Here is a 14,567-nt window from a genome sequence, read left to right as displayed (position 1 = left end):
TAATAACATATTCAGCAGGTTCTAAAAAGCTTTGTCTCCAATAGAAAATGTTTTCTCAAAGATGAAACGTTCCTACAGATGAAGTTAGTGCAAAAAAAATTAGGAACGCATGTGAACATTAACTCTTACTTTTCTCAAATAACAAAATTAGAAAAATTCTCATAACCTATGATTTTGAACTGGAATTTTTGTAGGTCTTTAATTTTTCCTGAATGTAACTTCTGCCCCATCTTTTGAGTCGAGTCATTTTATAGACTTGGTTCTTCCTCACTAATAAATCCACTTGATCCACTTGAACTTTTAACCTGTCTCAAGTTTTTCCCCCAGTGGAGAAGCTCATTTATTTTCAGCTCCACAGCTCTGACATGTGATTCACTATCTATCTATCTATCTATCTATCTATCTATCTATCTATCTATCTATCTATCTATCTATCTATCTATCTATCTATCTATGTCTGTTAACGTTTTATTTCAGACCTGGGAGCTGTTGTTGTTGTTGTTGTTGTTGTTATTGTTGATGAGTTTCGGAACTGAAATCTGTGAAATCCTAAATTAAAGAGCTTGTGTGTGTGTGTGTGTGTGTGTGTGTGTGTGTGTGTGTGTTCCAAACCCATGACGAATAAACATGAATCTCAATCATACATCCTTCACCTTTATAATCATTGTGTTTATAGTTAATAGGAGCATGCTAATGTTTTTAATGATTAACACGAGATGTTATTTTATTTACTATTTATCTTGAAAACATGCAAATTAAAAACTCCTCCTCCGTTCTATAAGAAAGCTTGTATGTACATATATATATATATATATATATATATATATATATATATATATATATATATATATATAAATGTTACTGAATCATTTTAAGAGATATTGCCTGCTGTTTATTATTTCACTTTCTGTTCTCAGATGAACTATAAAGCAGATGAACTTGTTATATTTGTGAAAAATTGATAAGAAATAAAATGAATTTCACCATCAATACCACCAGTTTTTGGTGAATCCAAGGTGATGTAATATATAATGTTTATATTTAATATTTAGTGCATAATTATCATATTTACTGTCATTAGATTTCTAAATATAACCACTTATCTCTTAATAACCACAGGAACATGTTCTGATCTGATTTCTGAGCATTGCTTTGATTTTTTCCACTGTCACGATCATGTTCATCCTTTCATATATATATATATATATATATATATATATATATATATATATATATATATATATATATATATATATATATATATATATATATGATCGTGACAGTGGAAAAATCAAAGCAATGCTCAGAAATCAGATATATATATATATATATATATATAGTATAAATCAGAGGCTAGAGATGATTTACAGGATGATCCTCTTGATGCTTTGGACTCGAGTGAACTCTGAATGAACTCCAAATGATCCGTCGCAATAAATTAATAGATAATTAGAGTTTTCCTCACAGAGGGAATTAACTTACTGCCTTCATTTCCGACTCACAGAAACTCTGAACTTCCCCACTGAAGCACAGGAAAGGCACAACAGTCGAGGTCTTGTGTGTGTGTGTGTGTGTGTGTGTGTGTGTGTGCTTTATTCTCTCTCTGGAGGTATAATTACACCATCAGCCAGAGCTGGAGGCGTCACAGATCAGAAACCACACACACACACACACACACACACACGCGCGCGCGTTTAAAATGCCCTGACATCACACCTTAATGTTTATTCATTCGTAATTTATTTGAACGTGGCACTAAATCGCTTGACAGTAACACGGAGTCGCCTGAAGCTGCGTCCTGTCTGGAAATAAAGGACTCAACATGTGATGGATTACTGCTTTAATACTGCTGTCTCTTCATAAACAGTAGAATCAGTAATCAAGGCTGACTCAAACTTTTTTTTTTTTTTTTTGGCCTTTGATTAGCTATAATAAACTTGACAATAATAATTTACATTTTCTGATTTTATTCCCCCCCAAGACATGATTTATTTTGCAAAAGTAAAAATGGCAGATTTTGTTAGCTATTTTATAACTAGACATATATATTCTTTTGCTTTTAGACACATTAAACAAACCCTCATGACCTCGTGTGAATTTTATTCCGTATTTTTTTATTCATAGACATAGATACAGTGAATACAACCTTTACAGTTATTTATTTTAAGTTTCTGTCAATCGTTGGTTTGTTTGTTTTTTTGTTTCTTTGTTTGTTTGTTTAGAATTTTTAACATCATTCTCCGTGCCAGCACCACGATGTCCAGAACCACCGAGTTCTCACTTTTTAAAGCCCGTCATATTCCGCTGATGATTAAGCCATTATCCAAAATCTTAAAAACAGCTTGTGTGTTTAATTCCCAGCATCCGTTTCGAGAGATTTACACATAAAAACCTACACAGCGTTTCCTTACTGAAGGTTTCCTGACTAAACCATTTTATTTTCTCATAGAATTAGAAATGGATGATCTGCGCCTGCGCACAAGTGAGACAGAGAGGAGCAGCCCAACGCTTCCCTTCTTTTCTTCTTCTATTGCCAGATGACCTCTGGTTCACCTTGGGACTGCAGTCAGAGGCTTTAAGAAAACGAGTGTATACACACACACACGCACACACACACACGCACAATGCAGAAGGCTCAGTTTATGTAGTTGTATTTGCACAAGACACCCAAATAGAGTTATAATTTTTTTCCGTGCTTGCTTGTTTGTTTGTTTGTTTGTTTGTTATAATGAATGTCTCAGTTCTTAATGAAGGTGTTCAACATCTAATCCTCTGACATGCACTCTAATGTTGGAACAGAAATGTGTGTGATGGACCACAGAGAGCTCTGTGTAAAATCAGCTCTGTATTCTTTCCATCAACATTCTGCTCATATCTAAAGCCTTACTCCCTTTCACAACACAAAATATTTTATTTTTCTGTTTTCTATTTGAAACAAATTAGTTTAAATCCAGACACTAAATGTATTTATATTATATAGCGACTACAGGTTATAGTAGCCTATGTGTGTTTTATATAAGTGTATGAATATTTTACATGGAAACACATAACTGGACCTTCAGGACCACAAGCTAATTTCATAAATAAGGTAGAGACAATAAAAAGTACAGTTCGGTATCTTTATCTCAGAGTATTTCTGAGGTTCATCAAAAAAAAAAAGAAAAAGAAAAAAGGGAATATTCACAAAAAGGTTAAGTGTGGGTTCTGTTTGACATTTTTTATGAGTTGTAGTGAAAATGGACTGTGACCTAAACTGATACTTAATGTTTATTTGGTCTCAGTGAATTAGTAGTGCATTAATGTGTGTGTACACACACACACACACACACACACACACACACACTAAAGCCTGTGTGGTGGGGAACGCCTCTGAAAAGGTCATCACCCATTAGCTAAAGACACTTGGCCTCCAGTTGAACCCCCGAGCTGCTCATCATCTGCCTGAAGAATTCCGTGTGTGAGTTTAACATGAAGTGAAGAGCGACCAGGAACATCTGCTCACTTTCTATTCAGCTCCAGCAGTGTACTGCAGCTCGTTACACAACTGTAATCGGAAATCATTCAACACACACACTGCAGTAATAACGCTACAAACAGCCTGTAATACGTGATGAGTTCAAGATGCTCAGAATTGCGCTTTTGTTTTATTTGCGGGGAAAAAACCGCAATGAAATACATTTCGGTCAAATCTGATGCACTGACAGCTTTATTCACCACAATCACTTACAGCACAGAAGAACACCAAGTCCATTTTACATTCATTTCTACAAATTAAAAATCACCATCTAATATACAGCGCAAAGCACAAAAACAAACAAACAAACAAACAAACAAATAAAAAGCCTACGTTGTTTTTTTTTCTTTTTCATTCTGTAAGCGCTCCATATTATAACAGGATAAAGTATTTTAGATTTATTACATTTAAGAAAAAAAGTTAAATAGTAATAAAATAAATAACAGATTAATTAACTTAATTGTATAAATATGTAACAGTGTGCAAGCTGGCAACCGGATGTGGACAGAATATGTCCTGTTCAAGTATTACTGTAAAGAAAATAGGAAATAAATACTTACTATACAGCATGGCTATATTTAATGACTTTTAATTTTAAATAAAAATAAATATGCTTAAATAAATAATACTTAAAAGATGATGATGATGTTTTGTACTGCTACTGATGTCCATGAAATGTCTGTGTAGCCTAAATTTTTGTGATGTCCTGGTCTCGCGCTCCGCTGCTGCTTGAGGATGATGAGGAGGAGGAAGAAGAGGAGGATGAAGGTCGGACCTTGGTGTTTGGTAACCTGTGATCTTTCTTCCATTTCATCCTGCGGTTCTGAAACCAGATTTTGATCTGCCTCTCATTCAGACACAGCGTGTTGGCGATCTCGATTCTTCTCCTCCTGGTTAAATATCTGCTGTAGTGAAACTCCTTCTCCAGCTCCAGGATCTGCTGGCGGGTGTAAGCCGTGCGGGAGCGCTTGGGCTCCGAACCATACGAGTTCGCTGATACAGGAAGAAAAAAAAAAAGACAAGAATAATAATTGTTTAAATCGACTGGATAACACTGACTACACACCGGAACAGATTTGTTATTTATAACCGAAATAGTATTGGTGTGTATCATCCGTGTGTTAGGGTTGTAACAGATACTGCTCAGGGGTCACATTGACTCTGGACAGCTGAGACGGGACATAATTTGAAAAGAACCGACCATGAATAAATCCACATCCATGATTCTGGGAGACACAATAGGAGACACAGTAAAGTTCTTCTTCTTCTTCTTCTTCTTCTTCTTCTTCTCAGACCTGAGATCAGGTGTGAGTGTAAAGAAGACCTGGAGGTGACCTGACTCACTCAGAGAACTGACGCGTTTTATTTTTGTAAAAAGCAGTTATTAATATTATTATCACCAGGATTTTGAAATTCTCCTCCTTTTTCATGTTTAGTGCAGAAAATGAGCTAGGCCTTACATTTAATGTTAAAATGGGAAAATAAATAAATTAATCTGGCCTTTTTTTCTTTTTTTTTTTGACGCGAACTGAACACAAGAGTCAAACTAAACCGAGTTCTTGAAGCCTGCTGAATTAGTTTGAGTATTTAATGTCCAGCAGGATTTGTACGAGTTCATTTCACCCTGGATGATTATTTTGCCTTCGACCTGATAAACAGAAAGTTCGTGCAGTGCCCCTCTTCTTCTTCTTCTCCTCCAACAACCATCCTACAAATAAAGGGCACTTCATTCACATTGCATGAGTTTGCGACCTCACTTCACATTGACCCCGTTTTATTGACCAATCCCTTCCCACACAGGGACACTAAAACGCACATTTTCAACAAGTTATAGGAACCACGGTGTAATACACACACTACAGACCTGCCACATAAAAACGGCGACTTTGAATTTAAACCACGATTTAGGCCACTTTTTCTTTCAGCTGGAGAGAATCTCATCCCATCCCAAAGTCAAACCCACTTCAGTGGATAAAATGCATGAATCTAATGATTAATACTGTGAAGCAGAAAGCTCATGTAGTCCACCAGAATTGTTATAACCTCCACATTCATATCTGATCATGCTAATTTATTCTGAATCGGTTTTATTTGCATTAGCATAAAATGAACTCTGGTCTTTGTCTATTTAAGCTCTGTAAATAATGAATGATCTGAATTATTAATCATTGGGGATTTTTTTTTTTTGAGGATCTCTTCAAATACTTTCCCTCCTCCGACACACACACACACACACACACACACACACACACACACACACACACACACACGACTGAAAAAAGCTGTCCGGTCTATTGGCCCTGCTGTAAAATTTATGGCGGGTGTAATAGCCGACGCTCGGTAGTAAATCCGCCTGGTGTGTGTGTCGCTTCAAAGGATTTCTCTCTTAATACCGTCAAACATCACATAGCCAGCGTGACTGGTGGGCTTTAATGGCAAACATAAAGGGAAAGTAAAACAGGGAAGGGAACATAAACCGAGAGAAAGAGGGAGATGGAGGAACGAAAAGAATGAGAGTTTCTGCTGATATTATTGTTGCTCCTTTATGTTCCTCCTCTACTGGACATCTCAGTGTTTTCCTGAACTGATTTCAGCTGATCAAATAATTTACAACTTCGATTTAAAATGGATGTGTTAGGACAGGAAAACACTGTCATGTGCAGTAAAATGGAGCTGGACTGGGAAACACGGATGTGTCCTAAACAATGACCAGTTCAAACAGTGCAAATAAATAAAAATAAATAAATAATATGAGTAAAAATAAATCAGCTACAGATGGTTCTGTCTTGACGCGTTTGCCTACCTGCACTGGAGTGGATTTTCCTCATCCAGGGATACACCACGGGCTCTTTGCTGTCGGAGGGCAGTTCAGGGGCAGTTGTCTGGGTGGCAGGGGCAGCAGTCGGAGGTGTGTATGTTTTTGCCCCGTGTAAGTGCCCCCCGTGCTCGGGAATGCTTTCACACTCATATTTGCCCTCCTGGTAGGTGACACTTTGAGGATATAACAACTCCTGCTGGTAGTCGGCGTCCCGGGCGCGTCTGTAACATTCAGCACTGATGTAGTCATTTTGCGAATATTCTTCGCACGGAGGAAATTTAGGATCGATGTAGTTCGAGTTCATCAAATACGAGCTCATGATCATTAATTTAGGGAGGGGGAAGAAATAAATTTTCCCTCTTTGTGTCGTTTTACTGCTCTATAAAAGCCCACCCCTCCCAGCACCAAGCGGAGCCTGCAAAGTTTCTTTGATCACGAGACTCGGCTCAGGCCAATAGCCGCCACTGGGGTCAGAATACCCGGATGAGGAAGCCAAGATTATCTTGGCAACATCCAAACCCACTCAAATATTATGAAAAAAGGGGGAAAAAAGTTTATTTGGATAAGCATCTCTGTGATCCTGGCCGCAGTCTGATTTCTATTTGTAATATTTCTGGTTGCGTTTTTAAAGCAGGTTCTCAGATCTGGTCTGCAAGAATTAAAACAGTCACTTGGTATTTATGATATTGTAAACTACATATACTGTATAATCTACTAATGATTTCTTTTTGTATTTTTTTTAAAATCTGCTTAATCTGCGAAAGAAATTATCAGCCTCTGTCATGGCCTGTTTAAATTCTTATGGATCAGGTAGCATTTTATAAATACACACAAACATCCTGCAGATAAAAAGTGGAGGTGTTCAGCCAACCTGGGAATTATTGCGTTTTTGTCTAATAAGCTAAATAAATAAATCTCTAGGGTTATCTCCCATTACCAGAATGTTGCCATTCTTTAAATCAATAGACAACAACAACGACGGCTGATGATTGTTGTGCAAAATTTTTTTTTCTTTTATTGAAATCAGTGTTGATCAGTTTACGTGGTGCTCTGTGAACAGTGTTAACTTTTTTTATTTTCATGATCATTATTTGTATTTATATTAGCCTATTATTATTATTATTATTATTATTATTATTATTATTATTATTATTATTATTAACAGTCGTCAGGAAAGTTACTGAAACAGCAATCACCCCCCCCCCACACACACACACACACCCCATTCTGCAATCACGTCCAAAATGGGATATCATTTACACACATCTACAGCTATATCCACCCCCCAACACACACACACACACACACACACACACACACACACACACACACTATATGATTCATTATGGTTTAAATATAAACACTGTGCACTGTATGGTAGCAGATCGGGGTTAGAAATCGCCCATGTAGTCCCGTAGATGCGAATTTGCGACTGTCCGAATGTCACACAAATTCGGTTCTACAGGGTGCAGATAGACGACTTTACAAACAGCAGCAAAAGAGAGCGCGAAAGACTCAGTGCTGTACCCCCCCCCCCCCACACACACACACACAGAATAATAATAATAATAATAATAATAATAATAATAATAATAATAATATACATTTCCACACCTACTTTATAGTTTAATCAGTGCACGTGACCAGTGTCCAATTAAGAAAGTGAACTTTGCAGATCAAAACACCGAAATTGCTCGTTATGGCGAAAACTCTCTCAGATCAGATCCAGCTGCTTTTTCATATACGTTTCCATAAATCTTCAATGCCAACCCCATCCCCCATTTACCCCCCACCATCCCCCAGCTCTCCCCCTCCCTCCCTCCCTCTTGCTGAGGACATATTTTAATATTAGACAGGGTGACCGACGTTTCACCCCGCCATCAGATCTGTTTCAATAGTTCACTGCCAAGCAGTTATTGATGAGACACCGTCAATGAAATTTGTCCTGATACAAAACGCCATTTGTCCTCCCTTCATCCAGACCACTGAATGTAGACTTAATATGCGTCAAGGCCCTGATGCTTTCTGAAAGGTTTTTGTCTGGCTTTTGTTTTAAACTACATTTTAAAGCGTGTCTTCTGTCAGTAATAAGTCGCAGGTAACATTAAGAGTTCAGCTAAATTACATGTATTATAGATGTAGTGCTCGCGAAGTTGGAGTAATCCCCAGGAGCCAATAAATAAATAAATACATTATCATTTGCTCATGTGGCTGTGGATAGTTTTATGATCACTAATACCCTGAGAGACAAACTGCTTCAACTGGAGAATATTTTTTTTAAATGCAATGACATATATGTTATAATGTAAACTACTTGTGTGTGTGTGTGTGTGTGAGAGAGAGAGAGAGAGAGAGAGAGAGAGAGAGAGAGAGATTTAATCCGTTGATTTGTTTTCAGCATTAGGGTCTCGTGCCTGTGGGCCAACTTGACTTTCTATTTCCGCTTGATGCTTTCCTTACTAATTACCTTTTGGAAAATAACACCATCATAATGATTATGCAATGCAGAATCATTAAAAAAATTAGATGCATTCTCAGTGCTCAGAGTCACGTTTCACGTTTCCACCAATTTTTCCAGTATAGCTCTCTTAAACACGTGACCTGCAAGGTAAAGGTGCAAGATTTAACCTATAGATCTGTAATGCATTTACTGCGTTTCAGTGTAAAAATAAGTTAACAAACTCACAGATGAGTGTTTTTAACAGAATAAAATGCACAGCCTATTTTTCACCACGTTTTATGCATTAATCATCTCCTCATGAAGATTTTAAAATTCTGTGAAGAAACAGGTGTTTAGCTCAGATAATAACTCTCTTCAAATCAAATAGTCGTCATGTTCAGAATCCATTTTAGTGAATAAATGGGATTTACTGTCAGATTCTAAAAAAACAGAGAGAACTTGTTAGCCAAGCTTAATAAGACAGAGAATACAATCTCTCTTTTTTTAATGACCATAAATTGACCTAGAGTAAAACGCCTTGTCCATTTGCACTGAATTCATGATCGACAAAGTGGAACTGAAGCTCCTGACTCCTGTAAAATAACCCCAGAAAACAAAAGCAAGGAAACTCGAAGCTTAATAAGATTAACCAGCGCATTTAAAAAGCCTAATTGAAACACATTAGGTCGGGAACACCACGAGCATTTAGCAAGGAAACATTAAATGAACATTTTCTGAAGAAAACATTGAATTAGAGTATTAATTATTGCCCCCAGGGTGGTGGAGGAGCACGTGACTATTTCATTACGACTTAGATTATTAACTTAGAGCACCATTTTGGAGTTTAAAAAAAAAATCATCCAGGGGACTCTCTGTGGTCCTCAGTCCGCTCGCATGGCTTTAACTTGAGGGGCTTTTTTGTCACTTGTGTCTATAAACCATAAAACTTATTCTAATGGCGTCACGTGCTGTACGCGGGCCACTCACACACACGCACACACACGCACACACTCCCTATAGGCCTCATTCAAGGCTGCAAAAGTTTAAAAAAGTGGATAAAAACACCCATCCGCACGGGTTCTAGCTATGGCCAGAGATAAATATTTATTTATTTGTTTGTTTGTGTTAGTAATGTGTGTGTTTGGGGTTTTGTTATTGTGGGCTTTAAGCAACACTACAGTGGTGAGTAACCTGCATCATTTATAGGGTGTGTGATGTGTGTGTGTGTGTGTTGTTTTATATATATATATATATATATATATATATATATATATATATATATATATATATATATGCAGTACGCTCTGAAATTGAACTTTTTTCAAATATCTTCAGAGTAACGTGTTGAAAAATTCGTCTCATAAATGTCTGTTATTAACTATTTATTTAACTTGACAAACTTAAAATGAACTTATTTTCTATATTAAAATTTAATTTACATTTTATTTATACTATTTAAGTTACAACAAAGTTTAATATATCCTAGAACTCCTTTACTATTTAAATGATTTTGTATTATTAATAAAGGGCTGAAACGTTACGCAACTCTGGAATGGACATCAAAGTCAGTCAGAATAAAACCTGTTCTCATTTCCCATCTGTTTCAGTAGACAGGATACAACTGTCGTCGTTTTAGAGCCATAAAGTTTTATTAGGTGTCAGAGCCATAAAGCGTTTTACAGGCATCTGTCTGTACTGTAAATAATTACAGAGGACCTGAAGGACAGCGCGAGGAAAAGAGTCCGGCTCGTCTTCCAACCTCTCCAGGGTTTTCAGCTTACTGTGAGATTTATTCCAATACCCTTGTTTTTCCTCATTAGACCTTGTAACGGAATCCTATGAACTTCTGTCCTGAAAAAAAAAAAAGCTAAGGTTTTATGAACTGCTTTGTGAAACGGAATGGAGCACATTGCTGAAATTCCTTCAGCTGACATTCTGGAAACAAACCGGACACTTTGCGGATGTTGTTATTTGGACAAGTGGCATGAGCGGAAATTGGGCCACTCAGTGTCTCTTTAACAGCTGAACATCTAATTAACACACACACACGCGTGGCACTTTTAGATATTTTATTCACATTAGCATTTATTGCATTAAATCTATTATTTCCACAGCCATGAGGACTTTTTTTTTTTAGTTTCTGTAAAATATTTCCAAGATACAGTATCTGCTTTATTAGTGTCTTACAATAAATCCTGATGTTCTTAAAGAAAAAAGGGAAAAAAGGAAAAAGCTTGTCAGTAAGGCAGAGAAAAGAACATCAACAAACATTAAGGATTCATCAAAATAAAAAAAAAAGTGTATAGTCATGTGCACTGACCTCAGTGTCTCATAGTAATAGGTCTGAAACGTTGTAATCCCATAAATTAGACAAAAAAATTACACCTTTACACGTTTCTATGAATATATCTCAGTGTTCTACTTGTAAGTGCTCTAACTGCAGCATCAGTGATGCAGTCTGACATTCAGAAAAATGACACTCGTGCTTTAATATCAGTAGTGAGCTTGTGCTGATCATTTATAACTGATCTATTGTGGACATCATCATCATCATCATCATCATGCTCTCATGACCCTCCTGAGTTTTAGTTATTATTTTGGAGGAAGATTCCTCACTAGGTGGCCATTTTGGGCAGCATCCCAAAAAACAAAAACAGTGTGTACAGCAGTGTGTGTGTGTGTGTGTGTGTGTGTGTGTGTGTGTGTGTGTGTGTGTAAGGCCTGGATGTGTACAGGCTCCATGTTATGAACTCCTCTGAAGAAGCAGTGCACGTCTTGATTTTCTCATTTCCGAAATTCAATAAAAGTTCAGCATGACGGTGCGCATCTTCATCACTCAGGACTTGAAAGGGTTTTTAAAAAATGCTCAGAGTAATAGTACTAAACTGGAACTTTCTTTATCTCTGCAGTGGCACCTTTTTTTAAAAAATCTTTTTCTACGTTTGTATTTCTCACCTGGAAATGTGGATAATGTGTGCGTTTTACAAAAAAAAAAAAAAGGTTTCAGTTCCACACATGGGCTCTAATTAGATTTCCGAGTAAAGTGAGCATTATATCCACATTTCCGGGTTAAATATATACACCCAGGCTATTAAAGGTGCAGGACCTGTAACCTTGAGAGTGCCACCCGAGCAATAAGGAACTGTACAGTTAAGTACCATCCACCCCCCACCCCCACCCCCCGAGTGTACAATATCATGATGATGGTGAAATATCATGAAAATAAACTGTAATATCGTCACAGACCTATGAATAATAAGACATTTATAAGCTGTAAGACTTTTTTTTGTTTGATATTGATGTTTAATTTTGTGTCTTTGTGTCTTTTTTCCATTTCATCCTGCGGTTCTGAAACCAGATTTTGATCTGCCTCTCATTCAGACACAGCGTGTTCGCGATCTCGATTCTCCTTCGTCTGGATAAATATCGGTTGTAGTGAAACTCTTTCTCCAGCTCCAGTGTTTGGTATCGGGTGTAACTTGTCCTCACTCGTTTTCCATCCGATTCTGAAGTTTAAAAAAAAAAAAAACAACCCACACAAAAGTCTTCTTTTAACACTGGGGCATTAAAAATGGGCCGCATGCAGCATTGGGAGTGTGTTACTGCTCTGGGTACTGCTTATTCACTTATTTATTTATTTTTAAACAAAGCCTTGAATTAAACTAAATGTAATATTTTGTTTAATTTACACACAAACCGAAATTGTTGAACACTTGGAGGATTCAGTTTCCTCACCCGGCGCTGAATTAACACTAGTGTTTAGTGTTTTAGTGTTTAGTGTTTAACACATTAATCCACTTAATCAGCACTGAACACTGAACTCTGGTGACGAGCAGAAAAAATACTTTCAACAAAAATTATTACCAACAGCATTAAAAAAGGGAATGTTTTGAGACACTGGAACAAGAATAAGGACTCTGACATGAGCACTGGCTCAGTTCTGGTCGCTGTTCCTGAACGCACCACTTACTGCAGCTTTAATCACACCATCAGCTCTCAGATAGCTTCATAATTCTATTCATCACACTTTAGAGTGCATTTGGAATCTGTTTTTTATTTATTTGTTCTGTTTATTTTCACTGATCCAGAGTCTCGGCTCGGTTTGGTGGTTTGTTGTTTCCCTTATCCAATTAGGCCACCATAAATTTGCTCGCGGATGGTCTCTTGGTCGCGAGCGGACAGTTTTACGAGCAATTGAAGCCTTTTGTCATAAAAATTTACGACCGTCGGTTTTATTATTTCCGAATGAGGTCTATAAAACTCGGGGAAAAAATAACAATGAATGAACGCAGGGGGAGGAAACAGAGAGCAAAACACACGAAGGAGCGAAAGTGAGGACAGGAGAAGACTTTTTTTCTTTACCGTTGCTCGCGTGCAGTTTAGTCATCCACGGGTAGATTTGCGGTCGGGTGTGCGCGAGCTGCGCAGCTTTCACTTTCTTTTCCGCGCCGCTTTTTGCTTTCTTTTCGACCTCGAACTCGGCGTCGTGTCTTCCATCGTCCGCGTCTCCGCTGTGCGAGTCGTAAGACGGTTCCGAGTCGCGCTCATAGTTGTGGTGGTGTTGGTCAGCAGGTGGACCGGAGCTCATCTCCCGCACGCGGCGACGGCGGCGGTGCCTGTAACGGGGGCAGGGCGCGCGCGCGCTCGCGTGGACTTCGTGGGCGCGGTTGTTGGTTTTTGCGAAGGACGCCGCGTGACTCGATTTCTTCAATCAGAAACGTAAGATATCATCTCGCAAAGCGTTAAAAACTTTTTGGAAGACTTTTTTTTAACCTTATTTATTTTTTTTTTAACATTTATTGCTGTAAATGCGTATGATTTGTGTTCTGCTTTAACTGTACATGATTAATCCAGAATTTATAGGTGAAAGTTTTTTCCCTCTCTTCATTTGCTATTGGCCAAATATAGATCGTTTCAAGTGGATCACGTGCTCGGTTCCTCCACTCATACATTTGGTTAGATCCTGTCAGAGCTTTATTAATGGAGATGTAAAAACATAAGTTGCGCAACAGGGACACACGAAAGAAGAACCAATAGCGTCACCTGCTGATTCAGACTGTACAGGACAGGATTTAATTCGGCTCAATTTAATTCCTAATAACGCGGAATCTTTCTTTTTGTTCTTTTTCACAATAGCAGGAGAAAAACAGAGAAATTGGACAGACGTCATGAGGAGTCATGGGGACGTTTAAAAGAGACAAACACATGAAAGAAGTTCTCTGTCTTCTAGTACAAGTGACTTTGTAGAAGATAATCAAACGTTTTAAAAGAAAAAGAGTAAAATTTAAAACCCAATCTCCAATCAATTTAAGAGCATCACTGTCTTGGACAAAACATTAAGCGCTATTATTATTATTATTATTATTATTATTATTATTATTATTATTATTATTAATGAAAGTATTTAAGGTTAAAAATAATTAATTACAGCATGGAAATAATTTTAAACACCGAGATACTTTTTTCCTTCACATCCCCCCCCCCCCCCCCCCCCCAATAAGTTCTCTGATCAATTCACCACACAGGTTCTAAATCCCATTGTTATAAATTGTGATTATGACCCGGAACATCTGTGCCCTCAGTATTGGTTTTCTTTTATCTTAGTTTTTATTTTTGCTTTGCAAATCCACCACAGGACCAAAAATAGCTTTATTATTAATATTTTCTACTCTGAACTGTTCACAGCCAGGCTCATGTGTGATTACTGTAATGCTGTAAACGTGTAATTTAATTAACTGAAGATTTTAAAGTTACTGAAATATGAAACGCTAAACTGGACTGAGTTTTCTGAAAAC

At 37.4% G+C, this 14,567-nt stretch overlaps 2 protein-coding genes across 2 annotated transcripts; both read right to left on the bottom strand.

Moving 5' to 3' along the window:
• Positions 1-3,690: 3,690 nt before the first annotated feature.
• LOC132874130 (homeobox protein Hox-C4-like) lies at positions 3,691-7,806 on the bottom strand. The gene is made up of 2 exons (XM_060910066.1): positions 6,318-7,806; positions 3,691-4,507 (listed from the first exon to the last, which is right to left on the bottom strand). Exons 1-2 carry the CDS (start codon positions 6,655-6,657, stop codon positions 4,203-4,205), a joined length of 645 nt encoding a protein of 214 aa, XP_060766049.1. The 5' UTR covers positions 6,658-7,806; the 3' UTR covers positions 3,691-4,202.
• Positions 7,807-10,827: 3,021 nt separating this feature from the next.
• LOC132874131 (homeobox protein Hox-C5-like) lies at positions 10,828-13,476 on the bottom strand. The gene is made up of 2 exons (XM_060910067.1): positions 13,135-13,476; positions 10,828-12,278 (listed from the first exon to the last, which is right to left on the bottom strand). Exons 1-2 carry the CDS (start codon positions 13,358-13,360, stop codon positions 12,076-12,078), a joined length of 429 nt encoding a protein of 142 aa, XP_060766050.1. The 5' UTR covers positions 13,361-13,476; the 3' UTR covers positions 10,828-12,075.
• Positions 13,477-14,567: the final 1,091 nt, after the last annotated feature.

Source organism: Neoarius graeffei, chromosome 26 (assembly GCF_027579695.1).
Source record: "Neoarius graeffei isolate fNeoGra1 chromosome 26, fNeoGra1.pri, whole genome shotgun sequence".
Lineage (NCBI taxonomy): Eukaryota > Metazoa > Chordata > Actinopteri > Siluriformes > Ariidae > Neoarius > Neoarius graeffei.
This window is presented reverse-complemented; position numbering and strand designations above follow the sequence as displayed.